We start from the raw sequence: 24655 nt of genomic DNA, 5'->3' as shown, positions 1-24655 counted from the left end.
CTTAACATTTGATATGTAGTCCTCTTTACAATCTTTGACTTTTAAAAATACTAGTGATATAAAGGTTTTGTCTGAAGCTGCCCTTTTTCAAGCACAGGTGACTGCTCAACAGTCCAATGAAGTAAAACTTCTAGAATCAAAAATTCAGACTTTGGAATCATTGGGAATAGTCTCAGTTAAGGATAAGAATTTCACTCATCGTAGATTGGAATATTTGGAAAGTCAAGTTAGGAGTCTTAATTTGAGACTAACCAATTTTCCTAGGTCACCTCTAATCGCGCCTATAGATATGGTTAAGAAATATTTGATTCAAATTTTGGGGATGTCGGGTGACTCGCTGCCTCCAATAACTTGAGTTCAGTATTTACTGATTTCAAAAAAATCTGTTGGTGAGAATTTTCAAAGCCAAGTTGGGGATGGTAAGAACCTAACATCCCTTTTGGAGTCTTCACTGGAAGTGATTACACAGAGAACTACTATGGTGGTATCTTTTGCTTTGGAGATGGATCCTGATGCCGTATTGAGACTTTCACTTAGACATTTGGACACACAGTTCCTGGGTTCTAAAGTTAGAATATTTCCTGATCTCTCTAGAGAAACACAGAAAAGGCATAAGGCCTTTGGCGCCAATTTTGTACTTAAGTTTCCCTGTTTGTGTTTTGTATTATTTCAAGCTAAACAGTTTCAATTTTTTGATCCTAAGCAACTGGAGGAATTTCTTGTGGGTAAAGAAGAGATAAATATCACTATATAAGTCACATTTGCGCACTGCAGTGATAGGCTGGGGAGAGCCTTATGGGTTGCAATAATCTAGCTTGTTAGTTTTTATTTTTTTACTTTTTCCTGATTTTGGATCTAAATTACCTGATATTATGGACGAAGAATGTATATCTTTTTCTTGTTGTAGTCAATTTACTTGACACATACTGATATTCTTTGTGTTAGTTATTACCAATTTCTGTATTATTTTCTGAGATGTATTCAATACTAAATAAACAAATATTAAATTTAAAAAAAAACTGAAAACAAAGAGTTAAATGATCAGTATTCTCAATGGAGAAGAGTAGATCCCCAGGGGGTCTGTGCCGAGACTGCTGCTTTTTTAAACATATTTATAAATGCTCTACAGAAGGGAGGAACTAGTGAGGTAATTAAATTTGCTGACGACACAAAGCTACTCAAAGTTCTTAAATCACAAGAGGATTGTGAAAAATTACAAGAGGACCTTATGAGACTGGGCATCAAATGGCAGATAACATTTAATGTGAGCAAGTGCAAAGTGATATGTGTGGAAAAAAGGAACCCAAACTATGTGATACAAAATTCCACATTAGGAGTCACTGCCCAGGAAAAGGATCTAGGTGTCATCGTTGATAACGTTGAAACCCTCTGCTCGGTGTACAGTGGCAGCTAAGAACGCAAATAGAATGTTAGGAATTATTAGGAAGGGAATGGAAAACAAAAATGAGAATGTTATAATGCCTTTGTATAGCTCTATGGTGGCAACCGTACCTCGAATACTGTGCAGTTCTGGTCACTGCACCTCTAAAAAGATATAGCAGAATTAGAAAAAGGTACAGAGAAAGGCAACACAAAATGATAAGGGAGATGGGATGACTTCCCTATGAGGAAAGGCTAAAGCGGCAAGGAATGTTCAGCTTGGAGAAAAGAAGACTGAGAGGAGTTATGATAGAGGACTATAAAATAATGAGTGGAGTGGAACAGGTAGACGTGAATCGCTTGTTTACTCTTTCCAAAAATACTAGGACTAGGGGGCACACAAGGAAGCTACAAAGTAGTAAATTTAAAACAAATAGAGAAAATATTTCTTCATTCAATGTGTAATTAAACTCTGGAATTTGTTGGCAGAGAATGTGGTAAAAGCAGTTAGTTTAGCAGGGTTTTAAAATTGCATAGCTTCCTAAAAGAAAAGTCCATAAGTCATTATTAAAATGGACTTGGGAAAATCCACTGCTTATTTCTAGGATACTGTCAAACCAAAATGGCTGTCTTCTACTTATATTGTTGAAAAATAACAAATTACTTAAAATAGCTACTGCTGATAATGGAGGAGGAGCCTCAAACTTACACAGCTGTTTCCGGCCATTCCGTTGCAACAGTGGTTTCCTGTTGGGTGGAGTTATAATGGGGCTAGCGCCATGTTGAGTGTAAGCAGGTGGCGCATAGAAGGCACGAGTGAGACAAGCCGGTGAGTTTGGAGTGAGGGATTTGTACAGAGTAGGTGTTAGCAGTATGGCATTGAATTTTATGGAGGATTACAAGTTTGATTTTGTTTCAGGTCCGGCGTAGAGACCTCCACTTGACAAAGCGTTTTTGTGAAACAGGCACCTGTCAGGGAAAGGGGCATGCCGGTTGTTTCAGATAAGTAATCTACAGCCATCCAAGATATTAATTAGAGAGTGATCATGGAATAGCAGATACTGCATAGGAGGGAGGAGGAAGGTGAGCCAATGATTATAAACACGCACACAAGCTTAGATTCACTGGAGAGTGAAATGAAATTAGCTGTGTAAGTTTATGAGGCTCCTCCTCCATTATCAGCAGTAGCTATCTGATCACGGATGATATTAGTGGCAACAGTACTCTTTCAGCAAATCTACTTTTAAGTAATTTGTTATTTCTAGGATAAGCAGCATAAAATATATTGTACTGTTCTGGGATCTTGCCAAGTACTTGTGACCTGGATTGGCCACTGTTGGAAACAGGATACTGGGCTTGATGGACCTTCAATCTGTCCCAGTATGACAACACTTATGTACTTATGTCTATAAAATACTGAGTACAGTGGTACAGGTAGACGTAAATTTCTTGTTTACTCTTCTGAAAAATAATAGGACTAGGGGCAGGTAGTGAAGCTACTAAGTTTTAAATTTAAAACTGGAGAAAATATTTCTTCACTCAATGTGTAATTAAACTCTGGAATTCACTGCAAGAGAATGTGGTAAAAGCAGTTAGCTTAGCAGAGTTTATAAAAGGTTTGGATAATTTCCTAAAAAAAAAAGCCCGTAAGTCATTATTAAGATGGACTTGGGAAAATCTACTGCTTGTTTCTAGGATAATACAAAATGTGTTTTACTGTTTTGGGATTTTCCAGGTACTTGAGACCTGGATTGGCCACTGTGGGAAACAGGATACTGGGTTTGATGGACCTTAAGTTCTTGTAACTGGGTGAGGGACAGGTGTTCACAGACATATACATATACAACAGCAGAGGGGTGTATGTGTGCTGATTTCTTATATTGCACTGTGGACTGGAGTTTATTTTAGTAAACGTATATGGACCAAACCAAAATAACAACCAAGTTAACTTTTATACTCTGTTAAATAGCAAACTGCAAGGATATTTTCATTTGCCATCAATCATTGGGGGGGGGGGGGGGGGGGGGGGGGGGGGAAGACGCGATTGGAACATAAATATGGATAATATTGAAGATAGGTCAGATGTAGTGGGCAGAGGATGGGGGGGAGGGTGAAATCCAGATAAGTAAAAGCCCTCAAAGTAAATGAACCATTAAACACCACTATATAAATTGGAAAAAAAGGGAAACATCTGGAAAACTGTTTACACTAGTGCACGTAGTAAGGAACATAAGATTCTGGATCTAGAAGCAGTATGATCCGGAGAGTGAGGGTTGAAGGTGGGCCTTGACAATAACACAGCCGGACAAAGGTGTAAAAATGAAACAGTGCTTTTTATTTTTAAACCAGAAACCTGAAGCCTGTTACATCACAGGGCCAGGAAGAAAAGATGAAAAGTCTCTTTAGTTCTGACAGCAGTCTTAACCAGGGCCTGCAACTGACAGGGCTCAAAACAGTGGCTGTGGCTGTGACTGCCATGCCCCAAACACAACATGTTAAGTTCTTCTCCGTCTTTCTCTTCCAGGTTTTCAGGGGAGAAAGACACACCTCAGAACCGTGTTTACAAGCCTCAAATCCAAAGGTTGGCTTACCTCAGTCAGATCACGGTCGCTTGACATAGGTTGTAACAACAAATGCTTGGGCTTCAGTTCCTCCTTTCCTGGGTCTCCTTAACTCCACTCTGGCCCTGCCTTTTGTACTTCCTGGTTCTGATTCCACCCCTCCTGTCTCACTTTCTCCCTGGGTGGGACTAGTAGTTTTAAGGTGGCTTAGGCTATCTGAGGGACTATTCTTAAGGGTGAGGTACAGTGTTCTCCCCCCTCAGCTCCTGCTGCCATATCAGGGTCCACTTCTCGAGACAAAATAAATAAATAAATAAAAATTAGTGTTAGTATGATCTCAGCCCACCCAATGTTTCACCAGATAGCTAAAGGGCTGGAGGCCAAGAAACCAGACTCCATAACCTCCATGAGAGCCAAGTATGATAGATGGGGGTGGGAGTGGGGATAAATATGTTTGTCCATATGCCTCTTGGCTTCCGCAGGGACAAGACTGTTTGTACTCCAACTCTATGCCCCAATTAGGTTTTGGCTTCTTTGCTTTCCACTGGGGTCCTGACCAGTCTCTTTAGTCTTACTGGACAGCTGGTCTGCAAATGGCCTCACTGTCAAAGACCCTTCTGTCTTCTCTTGCCCACCTTAGCAATCAATAGTAGCACCACTGACAGCCATGGTTTTGGGAAGGAAAGGGTTGGGTTCTGCAGCTTAGATCATCTCTATTTATCCCACTCTGCCCAATATTTGGGGTTCACTCCTGTTCAACAAGTTGTTGATCAATCTGAATACATACATAATCAACACTTCTAGACTCTCAAAAAGGATCGTGGGGAGAGGAGACCTAGCTGTACTAACTCAATCTGACTTGCCAATGTGTCTTTGAATTGCTCAGCTCCATACTGAACAGTAGTCCAAAAAGCAAAGAGAATCTTAGGAACTATAAAGAAAGGGAGAGAAAAAGAAAAGAAAAATAATTATTATGCCTATATATAGATCTACAGCAGTGGTTCCCAAACCTGGTCTTGGAGGCACCCCAGCCAGTCAGGTTTTCAGGATACCCACAATGAATATTCATGAGAGAAATTTGCATGCACTGCCTCCACTGCATACAAATCTATTTCATGAATATTCATTGTGGGTATCCTGAAAACCTGACTGGCTGGGGTGCATCTAGGACCGAGTTTGGGAACCACTGATCTAGGGTAAGACTACAACCTAAGTACTGAATGCAATTCTCAACACCCCATTTCAAAAGAGATATAGCTGAACTCGAAAAGAGAAAGAATGATAAAGATGACGGTAACAGAATTCAAACATGCATGGGATAAACATAAAGGAATCCTGCTCAGAAGGAAGGGATCCCCGGAAGCTTAGCCGGTGGTTGGGAGGCGGGGATAGTGCTGGGCAGACTTATACGGTCTGTGCCAGAGCCGGTGGCGGGAGGCGGGGCTGGTGGTTGGGAGGCGGGGAATAGTGCTGGGCAGACTTATACGGTCTGTGCCCTGAAAAAGGCAGGTACAAATCAAGGTAAGGTATACACAAAAAATGACACATGTGAGTTTATCTTGTTGGGCAGACTGGGTGGACCGTGCAGGTCTTTTTCTGCTGTCATCTACTACGTTACTATGTTACTATGACCTGCTGTACATTGGATCTCTAAGATAGTAGTGATAGGAAGAGTAGATGGCATGAACAGGAAGACTGGACAGGCCATATGCTTTTTATCTGCCTACATTTTTCTCTGTTTCAAAGAAAGGCTAAAGGGTCAAAGCTCTTCAGACTGAAGAACAAATGACGAAGAGGAGGTATGTTATAGGAAATTATAAACGCGGGCTACCGTTAACCCCAGCTATTAGAAACTAGGTCTTAATGAGACCTGTGCCAAAGTAGCATGAGTTAGTGGTAAAAGAACATCATGTCTTAACATTAGCCCACGTTCATAACTATGCTTCAAAACTGTACAGCACGGAGTAAATCAAATTGGTAACATTTTCTCTTCCAAATTGCACTAGTAAACACAATATGAAATTATGCAGCTCTTTTAAGACAAACTGTACTCAATCAATGGATCATAACACTACCACTAGTTGTCATGGTGACCGTTTTCACCTGGGAGCAGTGAGAGTCAGGAGCAAGTTGGCTTCTCTCTTGATCTAACGACCACTAGTCCACAAGGACTGATAGGTAGACCCAGAGGGGCATCGGGGTAGGATCGGGGGAGGGAGGGCAAGAGGATCAGATATGCTCATGGGAGCAGAGGGATGATGAGCTTCGTGCTATGAATGATAGTTGTGTGGATGCCAGCCGATATTCCACACCAGCACCTAAATAGCTAGCCGGGCAAAATTAGCACTGCTATTTATGCCATCTAATGTGCTCAATCAGTTACGTGGCCATCAGCACAAGGAAGTGGAGGAGTGGCCTAGTGGTTAGGGTGGTGGACTTTGGTCCTGAGGAACTGAGTTCGATTCCCACTTCAGGCCCAGGCAGCTCCTTGTGACTCTGGGCAAGTCACTTAACCCTCCATTGCCCCAGGTACAAATAAGTACCTGTATATGTAAGCCGCATTGAGCCTGCCATGAGTGGGAAAGCGCGGGGTACAAATGTAACAAAAATATATATATATATTGCCGACACCTGCATAACTCCCAGCTCCTCCCCAACTCTTCCCCCTGTAATGCCCATCTCCTGCATGGCTAGTAGTGTCGATATTCAACTGCACTGCCCAGTTAGGTGCCGCTGAATATTGGTGGATAGCCGGCCCCAAAAGATTTAAGCAGGAAAGAATTGTAGGAGCATAAGGCCCTCATAAAGAACTATATGTGTGACACTCTATGGCACAACTATATACTATTTTGTTATATGGGACCACAAGTCAGGACCTGGTTCTTTAAGACATCCTGATACATGTTGGGATAAAGCCTTCTTCAAAAAGACTACAGGCATTGAGCTGGATCAACCAAGGACTTCAGAATTCTCCTTGCCAGCTGGACTGACACAGTCACGATAACACCTGCATATTGTTGTCAAAACAAGGACTCATGGTCACAATGACCCTCCAGCCTGACGCGAGACAATATTGTGGCTCTACAAATCATAATGTCTGGTATGAACAAGATTGTTGTGATAAACATCGGATGATGTGCATCAACAGCAAGGCCAGAATGCACATTACTAACCCAGCTGCAGCCTGCGATCTCTGCATAAAAGAGGCTTTTATCCAAGACAAAGGACTGCTGCTGGCTTTCCATTTGAAATGAAGTGCAGTCCCTGCTCTGCCCACCTGCTTCATCTGAGGAACTCTCTAGCCACCTGTTGGTCATCTTGTGCCATCTACATCCAGGTTGTATAACAAGTTTTAACAAACATAAACAAACACAGTTGCCATGTAACTGCAGTGTAGTGCTAGTGGGTAAGATAACTGGCCGTACTAGAGGTCTACTGTGAGGAAGTTTACAGAACTCTGCCCCTCACCATTAAGAATAGTCCCATAGACAGCCTGAGACACCTTAAGAGCCCTAGTTCCACCAGAGAGGAAGCCAGCCAGGAAGAGACATACAGCCGGAACCAGGAAGTATATAAGACGGAGCCTGACTGAGGTTAAGGAAGCCCCAATACAGAGGTTTCCAGGAGGGAGGCCCTGATACAGAGGCCCAGGAAAGGAAGACTAGAAGCCCAGCAGATGCTTCTGCAGTTCCTGTGTATTAATTGTGACGTGACTGAGGTAAGCCAATTTTACTGCTCGTTTAAGACTTGCAAGCCAGACCTGGGTCTCAGAAAAACTGAAAAAACTTATGAACTGTGTTTGGGACATGGCAACCCCACCAGCCACTGACTGTTTGCCCTGCCAGCCAGAGTCCTGCTCAAGACTCTTTATTGAACTGTAGAGACTTTTGCACCCAATGTTCCTGGCATGTGAAGTAACAGGTCTCAGGGCTCAGCTAAATAAACCATTTATTTCACATTTATATATCTGTTTGGCTGTGTTATTCACAGGACCACCCCACAAACCTCGCCCAGGGTATCATACTTACCTTAGGGTTTAAAGTGCATTTGCTCCAAGCTAACTACAAGGTAAGACCATTTTGTTATTACTCTTGTCTTTTCATTTTGTTCTTGCTGCTATTTAAATAAATAAGCAATCTATTTTTATAACATCTTTGGGTGCTGTGTCAGTACTTGTTAGTATTCCTTGTGCTTTCAGGACTCGGTTCCTTAGATAAAGGGAACGTAATTGTTTTACGGACACTATCTGAACACCATAGTGTTACTGTTACATGCTTTTCAGTCATTTATATGAAGAGTTACATTCCCTACTTACCTCCTCTCTACTGGGTTGAGGTAATCTGTTATTTGTCCCACAGAACCTCTTCTGCCTGGTTACAAGAGTTTAAAAAAGGAGGTCTGCCTAACATATGACTTTGAAAAATAGATGCTATAGGCAATAAGTACTAATTTTATTCATTCACATTTATTTTTGCTGCCCGTATGGGGGCTATACAGCAGGATACGCTTTATGTTGGGGGGGGGGGGTCTTTTTTTTGTTTGTTTTAACAATCTATAAAGCAGAAATCAATTTTTGTTATCAAAGCAATTAAACAGAAATAAAACAAGTGACAGAAGTTGCAAAAATAAATCAACAGCAACAGATAAAAAATTTCAAGTGCAGGTTGTCTCTCACCAATTAAAGAAGACTGCTTCACTTTATGTGACGTGATGCAGCAGATGGAGCAGAAAAGGCCCATCCTGCCATTGCGATCCACATTAGACAACATCTCAAAGTTCTTGCACAAAGTCTTGCACCACATGCACGGATACACCTTAGTGTTTTTCTGCAATAAAAATGTTACAGCATGATGTTCAGGAAAACCCACCCGTCTATCCAAACTCCATTTATACAGCAAGAAGTCCTACAAAACACAAACCAACATCTTCAAACCCAGGATTTAACACCTATGTGATAGGGAAATAGTGGCTGGAAGATGGGGAAGGATTTATCACTGTAAGCCTTTTCTTAGAAGAGAGATATTAGCAGATTAAGGTCATTTTTAACAGGATATACATGTAAGCAGCAGTAACTTTACAAAGGGAATAATCCATGTGTATGTTCCCTTCTGAAATAACCACTTATATGTACAACCAGATGCAACAAGCATAGGGGCCCTTTTACTAAGCCAAGTAGGCGCCTACGTGAACCCATCAGATGCCAATTCGGAACTATCGCCCGGCTACCACGTGGCCTGGGCGGTAATTTCCTTTTTTTACGAGCACCCACTACACATGCCGGAAAACTTTCTGGCACATGGTGCTAACCAGCAGTAATCGGCAATGTACATGTGCTGACGATTACTGCTCTGTTAATGCGTTAGACCTTATCGCTAAGTCAGTGGGTGGCGACAAGGTCTCAGGCCCAAAATGGACGCCTGGCAATTTTCATTTTGCCACACATCCATTTTTGGCCTTTTTTGCAGATGTGCTGAAAAATTAACCTGCGTATGCCCCATATATGAATCTACACCAGCGCAGGCCACTTTTCAGCGCACCTTAGTAAAAGGATCCCATAAATGCACAAATCTGCAAGGTTATGCACAAAGGTGGTAATTTCACGGGCAAGCCCTGTTTTATCTGCGTAAAAAGGCAGAGACGGTGGGGGGAGGTGGGGCTGGTGGTTGGGAGGTGGGCCTTGTTCTGGGCAGACTTCTACGGTCTGTGCCCTGAAAATGGCAGAAACAAATCAAGGTCAGGTATACACATAAAGTAGCACATATGAGTTTAAATTGTTGGGCAGACTAGATGGACCGTGCATGTCTTTTTCTGCCGTCATCTACTATGTTACTATGTACAAATTTATCTAAGGGGTTACTTATGTACAAGATGGTCACAAAAAATGTTCATGCTTAGAAACCAAGCGTAGGCATCACCAGGGAAGGGTTTTGCACAAAGCACAGGTGAAGCAGGTAGACAAATTTATAATATACACATAAGCACGTACTCCCAAGGAGCTGTCAATTTCTGCAGGCTTTCAGAGGCTATTTTATTAAAAAAATAGCCTCGAAATGGCCTGCTACTTGGATGGTTTACCTAGAGGCAACCTCTTATGAATTTGCTTGTAAGAGTTGGCATACTAATCCAAATTCTACTTAACTGTACTCCCAGGACACCTGCTTTCTACACATCTCAAAGAATACAGAGGATCGCTCCCTTGGTATATGTGGGGGCCTAATGTGCATAGCCTGTTTTCTAACTGTAAATCTACGTCCCTCACATTCTAAAAGTCTCCTCTAAGGATGTAAATATCATTTCAGTAATTACCTGTTTAAATTATTAATAATGTGATAGTTTTAATAGACATTTCAGCAGACAGTTATTTCCATAAATAGCCTTTAAAAATTGCACATATGTACATACGGTTAGTATATATTCAATACACCCCAAAGCTATTGCATACTCATAATAATTATGGGGGTCTTTCACTAAAGCCGCAGCAGCATTTTTAGGTTACTACTACTACTACTACTATTTAGCATTTCTATAGCGCTACAAGGCATACGCAGCGCTGTACAAACATAGAAGAAAGACAGTCCCTGCTCAAAGAGCTTACAATCTTAGGTTGCGGTAGAAATCAGTGGCAGTAAATGCTGAGACACCCATAGGAATAGGCGTCTCTGCGTTTACTGCCAGCTTATTTCTATCGCGGCTTAGTTAAAAAAAAACCCTATAGTAGCAAAGGTCTCAGCAGCAACACTCTTCACGCGAGGATCACAGCCCTGCGATTCACACAACTCATCTGTCCCCAATTATTGTGAACCATATTTAAATAATATCTTCTCAATCAATTTGGCTTAAATGTATTTAATTGTACTTAGCTCAACTTAAGTTTCACATCAGGACCTGATGTGAAACATAAGTTGAGCTAAGTACATTTAAATATAGTTAAGTCAAATTGATTGAGAAGGTATATTTTAAAAAAATTCTTAAATAATAATTTTAAAATAAAATTAATTCGTTAGCAATAATTGAGGACCAATGATGAGTTGTGTGAATCGCTGGGCTCTGATCCTTAAGTTTAAAAAGTGACTGCCAAAGTCCTCGCTACCATAATTATTTCATTTTGTAGTACTGTAAGTATGCAATAGCGTCAGAATGTATTGAATATCTAGTGTTTGTTATCCCCGCTAAGAAAGATTCTGTGGACTTTTAAATATTGATTCATAAGTTTCCCTGACATGAGTGGACACATACTCAAAGGTACATATGCACAGAATAATCTGGAAAAATTGGCTATACAAAAATATCAGGCAGCATAAATATGTCCAAGTACTATGCTAATTTTACAAAGAAGTAGCTGTAACTTAGGGAGCCTTTTACTAAAGTGTGGTAGGTTTTACAGTTATCACACGTTTTAACAGAAGAATTGATTAATTTATTTATTTGTTGCATTTGTACCCCACATTTTCCCACCTATTTGCAGGCTCAATGTGGCTTACAGAGATTGGTTCTGGCGTTACCTTTCCAGGTTGTCAGATACAATTGGTGATACAAAAGAGATTAGTATGATACAACGAGCTGATACAGAGGTTTGTTGTGGTATTGACATTATGATACAAAGAGATTAAGGATAGGAGAGAAGGTTTAAGAAAATAGATATTGAAAGATGGCTTTCAGACTGGGGTGGATTGATGAGGTGGGATATTTAAGCTATGGGTCCTCTTTGTAGGCCTTGCTGAAGAGATACGTCTTCAGAGATTTACGAAAGTTGTATATTTCGTCTATTGTAACTACAAAGCCTTTGTGGTAACTGTAGGGGGTGTTGTCCACTGCACACCTTCCTCCATTTACAGAGCTGGCTGTACCAACAAGCACCTCCAGGTATGACCACTAGGGCTGTGGAGTCGGTACACCAAACCTTGACTCCAACTCTGACTCCTCCATTTTTCACTGTTCAACTTCAACTCAGACTCTTATTGAAATTAGGCTTTAAATTTTTTGTTCTGGATCTGAAGTACTGGTAAATATTAAGTTATATTTATCAGTTGTTTCTGACTCTGACTCCACAGCTCTGATGACCATGGAGTCGATTATGACTTGGTTCACAATCTTCATGGGTAAAAGATATCCAGTAAGAAACCAGGCCCCGACTCCAAGTGTACCATCTCGGCAAACTCCAGGAGATGCTGATCCCAGTTCATGAACTACACAGCCTGGGCCCCAACAACACAGGAGACAAAGGCCAAGCACATCCTTTAGGGCAAAACCCCGTCCACCAGGATCATCATGATCTTAGTCACTACCATGAGATCCAAAACAGCCTGCCTATACCCTTTGCCCCATGAGGATGAGGTCTCCCATTTGGCCAGGGCTTTCTGCAAAAGAAATGGCTTCAAGGGTGTCCTGTGCACCTCGAGAATGGGATCCCCATCTAAGAGCTCTGACATTAACATCAGACGCTACAGGAGATTTAATTGCAAGTCTCAGCTGACTGAAGAATAATTCCTATCTGACACGGGACCTGCTCACAGACATTTTTGCAAGTTGTGCCTTTTTTCACCTTGGCTACAGCCGTCACTGGTTTTGTACTTGCTTCCATCTTTCCACGGGGTGTGGGAGCATTCAACTTCCTTGTCATCTCAGGTCGGGGCATGGGAGCAAACTCCTCCCACTGACATTTACATCAGATGTCGAAGGAGATTTAACCATGCGCCTAGCAGCAAATCGTCACTCAACTACACCTTAGTAAGCACCTTTGTGCAGCAACTGTTTAGTACTATTTGGCAATTTTTTAATAGATATTTTAATAGATATTTTTTAATAGATATCTGAAACTAAACATGGCCAAGACGGAACTTATTGTGTTCCCACCCAAACCCACTTCTCCTCTCCCTTCACTCTCTATCTCAATTGATAACACCCTCATCGTCTCCGTCTCATCTGCCCGCAACCTTGGTGTCATCTTCGACTCCTCCCTCTCCTTCTCTGCGCATATCCAGCAGATAGCCAAGACCTGTCGCTTCTTCCTCTATAACATTAGCAAAATTCGCCCCCTCCTCTCCGAGCACACCACTCGAACTCTCATCCACTCTCTCATTACCTCTCGCCTTGACTACTGCAACCTACTCCTCACCGGCCTCCCACTTAGCCATCTATCCCCCCTTCAGTCCATCCAGAACTCGGCCGCACGTCTTATCTTCCGCCTCAACCGATATACTCATATCACCCCTCTCCTCAAGTCACTTCACTGGCTTCCGATCAGATACCGCATACAGTTCAAGCTTCTCCTACTCACCTACAAATGCACTCGATCTGCAGCCCCTCCTTACCTCTCTACTCTCATCTCCCCTTATGTCCCCACCCGTAACCTCCGCTCTCTAGACAAATCCCTCCTTTCAGTACCCTTCTCCACCACCGCCAACTCTAGGCTTCGCCCTTTCTGTCTCGCTTCACCCCATGCTTGGAACAAACTCCCTGAGCCCATACGCCGGGCCCCCTCCCTACCCATCTTCAAATCATTGCTCAAAGCCCACCTCTTCAATGTCGCCTTCAGCACCTAATCACTACACCTCTTCTCAGGAAATCTTAACTACCCCAACTTGACATTTCGTCCTTTAGATTGTAAGCTCTTCTGAGCAGGGACTGCCCTTATTTGTTAATTTGTACAGCGCTGCGTAACCCTAGTAGCGCTCTAGAAATGTTAAGTAGTAGTAGTAGTAGTATTGTTCTAAATTTCAATATTATAACAGAAGTTCAAATTGGGCGTCGATTACCCTATCGTAGTAGAGGGAGTTCTAAGCTACGTTCTAGAGTCCCAACTTCTTTGAAATATTTTCCTAGACAGGAACAAGCTACTTCCTATTTACCTATTGCCTGCTCCTATATTAATGCTACATCTGTGTGTAATAAAGCCCATATTATCAAAGACTGGATTGTCGAAAAGCAGTTAAGCTGTTTATGGCTAACATCAGCAGAAGATCCTTTGATTAAGGATATTTGTCCGCCTGGATATAAAGTTAAGTTAACCTGATGGGAGAAAAAGAGAGGTAGAGGTACAGCATTTATTTATAAAAGCTTTTTTGAAGACATACACTTCCTCAGAATTTGAAATCGCAGCTTATCAGATCAAGGACAACTCCCTTATGAATACAAATCACTTGTATGTTATTTTACGTGGTACCAGGAAAATGGACCACTGTTCAACACAAATTTTATGATTCTGTATTTCGAAATTCTTTAAACTCCAAGTTTAATCTTTTACTGGGAGATATTAATTTATATTTAGAAAAAGTCGATACTTACCCACATATTTCAAAATCTTCTTTCATATTTAAATGTCGTATTTAAATGCTTTAAATTATCAAGTCCCAGGTCCTAGAATTACTCACATTAAAGAACATCAGTTAGAGTTAATTGTTTCTTCAATTCAGATATTTTCTTCCCAGAGGTTCCCTGGACTGATCATTTTCTGTATCAATTTAACACTGACTGGAGAGAGTCAGGGAAAACTAAATCATCACAGTGTAACATATCATTCTAGGGGAGCCATTGACCATGTAGCTTTCTGGTCACAATTTGATGAGAAACGTGAAGCCCAGGATTCCTTAGACTTTGTTAATGACTGGTTTAATGTTACTAATGAGATCTTGGATAATTTGGCTCCAAATCAAGTTAGAACCAGAATATTTAGACCTTCAGATAAATGGTTTGATTCTGAATTACTTGCTCTAAAAAGGAAATGTAGGTCTGCATAAAGAATGTGGCATAAACACCAATCTCCTAAGAATAAAATTAATTGGAAATTATTAAATCAAGAGTAAAAAAGATTTCTAAAACTGGAAAGGCAGACTTACTACTCTAAGTTAATTAGTAGTAACTCAGACACAAAACTTCTTTTTAAAATACTGACTGACCTTACTAATACCGAAAGATCTGAAAATGAAATTACAAGTGGTGCAGCCACGGAGTTAGAGGGAGATATAAGTGGAGCTCACCTTTTCATAAAGGCATACCCCACAGAACAAACAAAAACTGATCAATGAAATACATCACTTAACCTAAGAAACGAACAATACTCAATCCCTCGCCATAAGATCCCACCCCTTGCAACCTACTTGGGACGGACCACACCAGATCTTTCTTTTTTTTAAATTTATCATTTTACTTAATTACAGTCACATTTATCACATAAATGTAAGGAAATACAGAAATTATTTTCTCTCAACAATATATATTTACATAATTGTCCACAATTGGAAGATCCAAGATCAGGAAAACAATCTTAAAGAAAATAAGAAAAACTCAAAATGGTTAATCTTACACTTCACATTTTCATAGGGAGGAAGGTTAATCGGTTATTGCAGCCGGTACAGTGGTAACTGAAGGAAGTTGCTGCAGAGGATTCTTCATCTGTTTCCACAAACTCTATAATTTCTTAGAATCAAACAAATAAGTAATAAGGAAAATAAAACACTTACAAGGGAATCGTGCTAGGAAGGTCCCACCTGGGGCAATGATTCCTGGCTGAAAAGCCAAGACTTCACACCTCCCAGTCTGCGATTCCCTTGATGTGTCAGGAAATATATTCACCTTTGAACCCAAAAAACTATCAACCATATATCGGAAATACAATTTCAAAACGTTGTTCCTATCTAATCAAAGACGAAAGTCACTAATAATATATCTATAACTTCTGAATTTTCCAAAATGTCAGTTAAACACATCTCTTTTCTCTGAAAGAAGATTTTAAAGGAAATATAATTTTAGTCACCAAAAGGTGGCTATCAGAAGGTATTAGCAAAGTATCAGAGAAATATTTCTTCAAGAATTCAGTAGCTAATATATAGGATATTATAGGTAAATTTATCATTCTCAAGTTATTTTCCCTTAATTGGTTCTCCAGAAACTCCAGTTTTTACAAGAAAAATAACTATTCTTCATTACCAAATTATCTAATTTTCATAGAGAAGCCATTTCCGTAATCAAAGTCTCTTTTTATATCTTGGACTTCCACTTTGTTAGATAAGTATTAATATAAATTCTTTAACTCACATAGTGAAAAATTTTAAACATCTGAAGAAGACAGTTATTCACATTCTGCTGCAGTTCCTTTAGTATGTCCTTTATGACATTATTGGCTTCACCAAGTCCAATTTCTCCACAGAAACCACTCCAGATATCTTCGGGGGGAAGAGCTCACTCTCCAATCCCCCAGTTGGTTTATTATCTGGAGTCGATGCTGCACCAGGACCTCCTCGGGTCACATGAAAATCCTAACCCACTTCGGGCGTTTCCATTATTGACCTCCATAGCAGTGGCGTAGCCAGACCTGAGATTTTGGGTGGGCCCAGAGCTAATATGGGTGGGCATGCACTGTCTATATAAGTTTGAGCAGTGTCTCTTGGGATCCTACAAAATAATGCCTTAGAATTCACTTGATGCCCAACAGTTGCCCTGCATCAGTATAACCACATACATATTTAATGGAAAAATTGATATTTTTAAATATAATTAGATTATCCCACAATCTCTCCACTGCAAAATGCTATACACTAACTTGTGCAAAAACACACTCATATCCTTACTAAACCATAACAGCACTAATTCCAAGGACAGGACGAGCTACAACCTTATGCTTGAAAAGGCAGAACTGTAATTACACTAGGCTCTAAAACACTAATATACTACCTCGTGAAAAAAAAAAAGCAAAACAAAAGGGCTGCAAATACTACACGCTAGCAGAATACTGCACCTTGATCACACATGAAAAACACATGACAACAGACATGACACAAGGAACTAGAAAACAAAAAATATGAAGGCAAAATACGGAACTGGAAAGTTAACTCAAGAAGTCAGACTCAGCATGCAGCAATACCAGAAAAATTGAAACTTACATGCAAAATATCACAGATTCACATTTCCAAAAGCTGACATATTCCAATTAATAAATTCTGAATAAAATATTTTTTCTACCTTTGTTGTCTGATCTATTCGCTTTGGTCCCAGTGTCTTCTGTTTTATGCAGTGTCTTCTTTCCATCTGATATTTTTTCTCTCACCATGTCCACCATCCTCCTGTGTCCTATGTGTCCTGTCTACCATCTGTAGCCCTGTCCCTATCCTTCCTCGAGTTTCAGTATCTGCCCTCAACGTGTTCCAAACCAGCCCTTAAACTCAGTAGTTTCCCCTCCATCCATATGCAACATTTCTCCTCACTCCCCTCCATCCATGTGCTTCTACTTCCTCTGTCTTCCCTCCCCTCCATCCTTGTCCAACATTTTTCCTTCTCTTCCCTGCCCTCCACTCCATCCATGTCCAGCATTCCTCCTCTTCCCTCCCCTCCATCCATGCGCATCTCCTCCCTGACTTCTCTCCCCTCCCTCCATCCATCCATCAACTCTCCATTCTCCCCTGCCCTCTCCTTCATCCATCCATACCCAGCAAATTTCCTCTCTCCCCTTTCCCCTCCCTCCATCCATCCATGTCCAGCAATTTTCCTCCTTCCCCTGCCCTCCGCGCCATGTCCAGCAATTTCTATTCTCTTCCCTGCCCTCCTCTCCATCCATACATGTCCAGCAACTCTCCATTCTCCCCTGCCCTCTCCTCCATCCATCCATACCCAACAAATTTCCTCTCTCCCCTCCCTCCATCCATCCATGTCCAGCAATTTTCCTCCTTCCCCTGCCCTCCGCTCCATGTCCAGCAATTTCTATTCTCTCCCCTGCCCTCCTCTCCATCCATACATGTCCAGCAACTCTCCATTCTCCCCTGCCCTCTCCTCCATCCATCCATACCCAGCAAATTTCCTCTCTCCCCTTTCCCCTCCCTCCATCCATCCATGTCCAGCAATTTTCCTCCTTCCCCTGCCCTCCGCGCCATGTCCAGCAATTTCTATTCTCTTCCCTGCCCTCCTCTCCATCCATCCATGTCCAGCAACTCTCCATTCTCCCCTGCCCTCTCCTCCATCCATCCATACCCAGCAAATTTCCTCTCTCCCCTTTCCCCTCCCTCCATCCATCCATCCATGTCCAGCAATTTTCCTCCTTCCCCTGCCCTCCGGCCATGTCCAGCAATTTCTATTCTCTCCCCTGCCCTCCTCTCCATCCATACATGTCCAGCAACTCTCCATTCTCCCCTGCCTTCTCCTCCATCCATCTCCAGCAAATTTCCTCTCTCCCCTGCCCATCCTGTTTATTTCAATTCCTTTCCCCATTCTATCCGGCGTCTCCCCCGCCCCCCCCCTCCTCAAAAGAATGAGAACGTGAATGCAGCAGCTCACAGGTTTGCTTGCCCTGTGTTTTGAGTGAACGGCGACGGCTGCGCGGAGGAGTGGAAACTAAATCGCTTCTTTCCTTACAATGGACTACATGGGCGGGCGGGCTGGCTGGCTCTCTTCCACTCCACTCCCGAAGTTGCAGCGTAAAAGCAGCGAGCCAGTCTCGACTCTGTCCTTCGCTTCCTGCCCTCTCTCTGTGCCGTCCCGCCTTCCTCTGATGTCATTTCCTTTTGGGTGGGCGGGACGCTGAGAGGGCAGGAAGCGAAGGACGGAGTCGAGACTGGCTCGCTGCTTGCTGCTTTTACGGCCGCTCGCCGCTGCGGACAACAAAATAAGTTGTCGTCGTCGTGGAACTTGGTGAGGGTCGCAAAAGACTGGGCAGGCCTGGGCCAAGATTGGGTGGGCCTGGGCCCACTCATAGCTACGCCCCTGCTCCATAGCGAAGCATTACTATTTCCGGGTCTTGGAGGGGTCGTGCCAACAGGGGGACTCAAAGTCACTCCCTCCACTGAGATTCAGCAATAAAGCCTTGCTGTTCCCCGAAGCAAGAACCGATATCCCCAACGTTATGACCCCGAATCTCTCCAAAATAGACTGAGAAGTGGTGGGAACCCCAGCCGTGTTCGAGGAGGACAGCACCACGGCTTTGCCTTTTCTCTTCCCCATTCTCTGGGGAGCGCGCCTTCTTCTTCAGGCATTCTGGTGTAAAACGGGAACTCAACTAGCGTACGTCCTCCCTCAACGCCATCTTGGATCCTCCAGGTTGGGACACTCTTTGTCTGGTTTCTCCTCAGAGGCCTGTCTGATATGGGTAACCCTACAGCATAGCCCTCTGAGTCATTGAAATACGGAAGCCCCTCCACCACTTGCAAGGTGGTGTCCCTTCGGAGGGGCCAGATCTATTTAATTATACTATGCACTCTGTATCTGCTCACCCTGGAGTCTATAACCACCTCTCTGGACTTATGTAAGCCACATTGAGCCTACAAATAGGTGGGAAAATGTGGGATACAAATGTAACAAATAAATAAAATACAGACCCTTGTATTATTCCAACGATTAACAAACGACCCTCATTCTCTCAGTTGGCCGATTACTTTATCTCTAAAGATGTTCTTAAAAGAAATGTTCCAGATTGGGATTTTCCTACCTCCAGTTTGGATTCAATTTGGTATTTACATGTTACAGCAACACAGACCTCCGTTTCTGAGAAGTTCTCAACAAGTCGAAGTGCCACCTTTTTTTCTGTCATTGAATTTGGTATTTCAGGAATTAAATGTCTCAGAGAATGTATGATGATGATTTGAAATTGTTTCTCCCATTTCAGGAGGGTCTGGTTGATTTGAATTTGAGACTTAAGGAATGCCTTGATAAAATTAATGGGGAATTATAAGTTATCTTTGAATTCAGCAAATCTGAAGTCATGTATGTAGTACTTAAGATATCAGAATGTGAATTTTACTGTGAAATGTTATCTCAGAAACTTAGGGATTCTTTTAGACTCAATCTATTGATGCAACCTCAAATCGATCAGGTGATATCTACATATTTTTTACAGTTTTGATTGTTGAGTAAGCTGAAGATGAAATTGTCAGCCTCAGATTTTCAGATGGTGGTGCAGAGCCTGGTATTAACCAAAATTGATTATAGTAATTCTCTTTGTTTGGGTAGGACAGCTACTCATTTCCAGGCTCTGCAGATCATCCAGAATGCAGCGGCTTCTTTGATTGTAGGGTTGAAAAAAAATCGACCCATATTACTCCTATTTTGAAGTCGCTTCATTGGCTGCCATCGACATTTAGAATTGCTCCATCAGAGAATTTATGCAAATGTTCCAGCACATTTTCTGAAAGTGTTGAATATTTCCCAGCCAACTTGATCGATGCACTCGGAAATAATGTAGCAACTGGTTGTACCATCTGCCACAGAATGCCTTTTCAACAGCTAGGCCTTTGCCGTGGAATAAACTTCCATCTACTCTGAGATTCTGTGCAAATGCTCACACGTCAAAAGCTATTTAAAAGCTCATCGTTTTGTGAAACCATGTTTAGAATGATAGTGGTAAGCGTTAAGTCACTGCCATTTGGATTTTCTGGACTTTGTTATGTCCTTTGTAAGTTATATAGTTTTATTATGTATGTTAACCCTCTGTGGTTAAAGCGGGATACAAATGTAACAAATAAATAAATAAATGTCTTTTGGCACCAGGCAAGGGACCCCACAGATCCCCACCACAAGAGTTCTGCCCCACAGCCAAAGATCCCTACCCCACCCCACCCCACCTGCCTAACAGCATCCAGCTGGCATCTGGGCCTGGGTCATATTCTTAAGGTTTATGGAGCTAGGGCCTTCCATAAGTTTGGGAACAGATTCGAGCAAATGGCTTTGTATTTTTTCATTGTATTGTGTAGTAATTCTTTTATTTGGCTTGAGGTAATTTTGTTTTTCAACTGTTACTTTAATGTAATTCAGAAGGAAGCACTGTGCTCAGCAGTTTGTGTCAAAGTTTCTGGCTTAGGTTTCCCTGTTTGAAATGTCAGTTGAAAATAATATGCTTGGCAGACTCTCATTCCAACTGCCTTTTTTTCGCATTCATTTAAAGGAAGCCTCCTAAAACCATTAACAGCAATATGGATGTGTGTTCTGTATAAATATAGTACAAGCCTGAGGCCTACTACCCAGCCTGAGACCTGTTGGAAAGGGTTGCTGGGAAATACAGGCCAAGGAAGAAGTAATTGAGATTAAAAGAGCATTTTCTTACTGTGACTTTAGTTTGTTAGTGTGGAGTGATGAAAACAGATTTTGACCGCAGAGATAGCTGGGAGGGACCTTATACCAGGTACATGAAAAAAACAGAAGAAAGAGCATTTGTGGACAAAAACAACTGCCCATCTGCCGGAAAAAGGTGGGGACTTTTTCCAAGGGTAAAAATATCAGAATCTGCGGTTAAGAGAAAAAAACTGTTATCCGGCCACCTGGGCCATTTGCCTAGAAGTAGTTTTTTTTTAGAACTCCATAGAACCTAATGTAATGAGGAGAGTATAAATATGGTTGACGGCCTCCCTATGGAAGAGGAGTCTGAAGAGTCTGTGGCTAGAGGTAGACCTCTGTCACCCTATCAGAGATCTCCCCATAAGAATATCTTGCTTATGTAACCTGCCTTGGGTGAGTAATAAATAAATCTTTTAATTGAACCTATCCCTTCATTAATATCTGTTACTTAAAGAGAAACTAAATTATTCTACTCAGAGATGGAGTCAGATTGGAGGTCTGATCAGCCTTCTCAGGACTACTCTATCCCGGTACCGGCCAGAACCTAGGGGATAATTAACCCCTCATTAATTCAGTTCAGAATGCATTGCTAAATAATTTGGAATTGTGAATATGAAGCTCTGCTGTGGAGTATAGGGACTTTGGGTGGGCGGGTGAGGGGGAGCTAAGGGGCATAGGGAAGGAGGAGGAATGGGGGAGTTTTGTGTTCCATTTCCTTTACTAATCTGATATATTACTAAGCGACGTCATATTTGAGAATGGAGATTTGGCAATATCTGTTCTTTTTAATTTATATTTTAAGACATTTATATCCCACGATATCCCAAGTTATACTTTAGTTTTCTGGATTTGAAATAAAAAGAATTTAAACATGACACTTTTTTTACACATATAAATTACGTACATAAATGCAAACCCCTCCCCAACGCCTATGGACACCTTAACTCAGCCCAGACAAACTCCATCTAGAGTCTGACTGAAACTGCAGCCGAAGCTTATTGCCTGGTTTTGGCTGAAGCCGAACCCAAAAACTAAAGATCGGTTGTGTGAATGTAAACCAAAGAGAACCACAAGGGATTGTGATCAAATCTCTGCTAAACCCACTGAAGATTATCCCCCTCTGGTCCCAAGAACAAAAAGCACAGGCTGACAATGCGGATGAGACAGGAATTGTTTAGCATTGTTTCTATTCTTATAGTAGATATGCCTCCGACTGTACCCTTGGTCCCTTTCCCCCCAAATGTAATCCTCTTTTGCAAACAGTCCTTACCTTTTTATAGCTGTTTAAACACATTGAGTTGCAAAATCGTTTTTGTTGTCCTTCATGAAACAGATATTCCAGGGGAAGCCCCTTATTATAGATATAAATGCCACAGTTATCACAGCAGTTGGTTTTCAAGCCCTTCGTGGCCCTGAATCTGGTAAAACAAGCATCACTGCAGAGCCGATGGACCACGTTCCCATTGCTCACCTCATGCTGAATCTGTAAAACAAGGATATTTGTATTAGTTGCCCATTCAAGTACCCAATGTCCCTTCAATCTCACATAATCCACCTACCTAAATATATTAATTCTACATCCAAGAAAGCTGCACATCCCACCCACTGTATCTTTTCTCTTAATCCCCAGGTAATGCCTTTACTGATGCCACAGTGCAACTGATCTTTTACCTGTCCACCAGTGTCTATGAATCCAACATTGTTCCTACAATAGGCATCAGAATGGAGTTGGCCACAGGGGCCATGACCTCACTCAAAATCAACAAGCTGGCTGAAGTTCTCCCAACACCAACCTTACTTCATATGCAGCATTAGCAATCAGCAGACAGCCAGAAAGTATAGGACCTATACTATGCCTGCTGATTGCCATGCGTACCTGGCTCTGTTTCGATCGAAGCTGCTATAGTTCCCACAAGATTATCCCCCCTCGTTCCCTCATGTCTGCTGTTACTTTTTATTTCAAACTTGCTTCTTGGTGCCAGCTCCACTTATATCTCCCCCTAACTCCGTGGCTGCACCACTTGTAATTTCATTTTCAACCCCCACTTCCGAGGCAGGAACCCTGAACCCTGAGGTATAGCTACTGCCGCAGCCTGCCTCCCTGGAGAATTTACAGTTGGCTACATTCGATTCAGATCTGTTAGTGGAGACAGGGGCTTTTTATTTTGCTGAAGGTGTGCAATCACGTTCTGTGTGTATGACTAAGATGTGGTATTTTGCTGGTTTGTAGTTGGCCCAGTTTTTAACAGGTTCTAGAGCCTGGTGTAATATTTATATTGGTACCTCCTGTTAGGTAGAATTATTCCTCTCATGGGCACTGTCTCCTGAGTGAAGTTCATACTGTCATGGTATGCACAATATATCTCAGTTTGTTAAATTTACTTCCTTCTGGAATCCTGAGATATAATACATACAGCCAATCTATCACAGTGTTGTTTGAACACTTCCTTTAATTTATTTTATTTATCATGAACATTTATATCCCGCATAATCCCACCAAGGCAGGCTCTATGTGGCTTACAATGTTAGGTGAAAAGTACAACATAATAAATAGCAGTAGTGCAAAGCAGAGAATAGAGTACATGAGGGGAAGGGAGGGAAACAGCAGGGGAAAGGAAGACGAAGATGCAGAAGATCAAGCAGTTGAGGAGAATGATCGATCTCAAAGGTAGGTCTTCAAGGATTTCTTGAACAGACTGTGATCGGTCATCTCTTTTAACGTTGAAGGCAGAACCTTCCAGTAACGGGGACACTGGAAGCAAAATGAAGAGGCAAAGAGCAGCTTCTATCTTAAGTTCCTGCAGTTAGGAAAGTGGAGAATGAGGTAGGTGCGGGACGACTGCACGGAATTTCTGGGTGGGAGGTCGATCAGGCTGAACATGTAGACTGGAGCGTCCCCGTATACAATCTTGTAGGTAAGAGCACAGACTATGAATTCAATCCACTCTTTGATCGGGAGCCAGTGGAGCTTCTCACAAAGGGACGTTGCTGCCTCAAATCATAATGAAACCTGTAGCACCCAATCAAAGAGAAAACATTTCTTTCTCTTTTTGTCACATTTCTTGATATTTGAGGATCTTCACTCTACGCAGAATTTGCAAAACAAAATACTCACTTGGGGTATTTCTCCTTTACCATTAGTTCTGGATTTCTTGCATCCAGCTTTTTATTTGTTAAAATGGGAATGTTCCATTTTTCATAATTCTCTATGGATCGTAATCACAGTGCTTATCTCAGTGGCTTAGCCAGACCTGACACTTTGAGTGGGCCCAGAGCTAATATGGGTGGGCACTATGTATACAGGTATGAGTAGTGTTTCTTGGGATACTATAAAATAATGCCTTAGAATGAACAATGATGGATATCTAAGTAGTCTGCCCAACAGCTGCCCTGATCAACATAAACCATATACATACTTAATGAAAACAATGATGTTTTTAAATACTGTATAGTTACGTTATCCCATATCTTAAACTTGACCAGAAAAGGCAGCAGTGAATATAGACAACAAAAATACATATCCCATTGGAAAAGCCAGACAAGTCAGACTCAGAGACCACACAAACCACATACCAGCAGAATCTCTCACCTGCTTGGTCACATACAGAACATAGACCAACCCTAATCAATTACAGAATAAAGGACCAAAAATTAGAAATTATCTCATAGATTGGCATCAGCTC

At 41.8% G+C, this 24655-nt stretch overlaps 1 protein-coding gene across 1 annotated transcript in view; it reads right to left on the bottom strand.

The window, feature by feature from the left end:
- The window catches only part of ZMYM3 (zinc finger MYM-type containing 3), a 271782-nt gene that overhangs the window by 102195 nt on the left and 144932 nt on the right, over positions 1-24655 (bottom strand). Inside the window, 2 exon segments of the mRNA XM_030209787.1 lie at positions 8617-8767; positions 22243-22455. Of these exon segments, the coding sequence (XP_030065647.1) occupies positions 8617-8767; positions 22243-22455 (364 nt within the window).

This window comes from Microcaecilia unicolor, chromosome 7, assembly GCF_901765095.1.
Source record: "Microcaecilia unicolor chromosome 7, aMicUni1.1, whole genome shotgun sequence".
Classification (NCBI taxonomy): Eukaryota; Metazoa; Chordata; class Amphibia; order Gymnophiona; family Siphonopidae; genus Microcaecilia; species Microcaecilia unicolor.
This window is presented reverse-complemented; position numbering and strand designations above follow the sequence as displayed.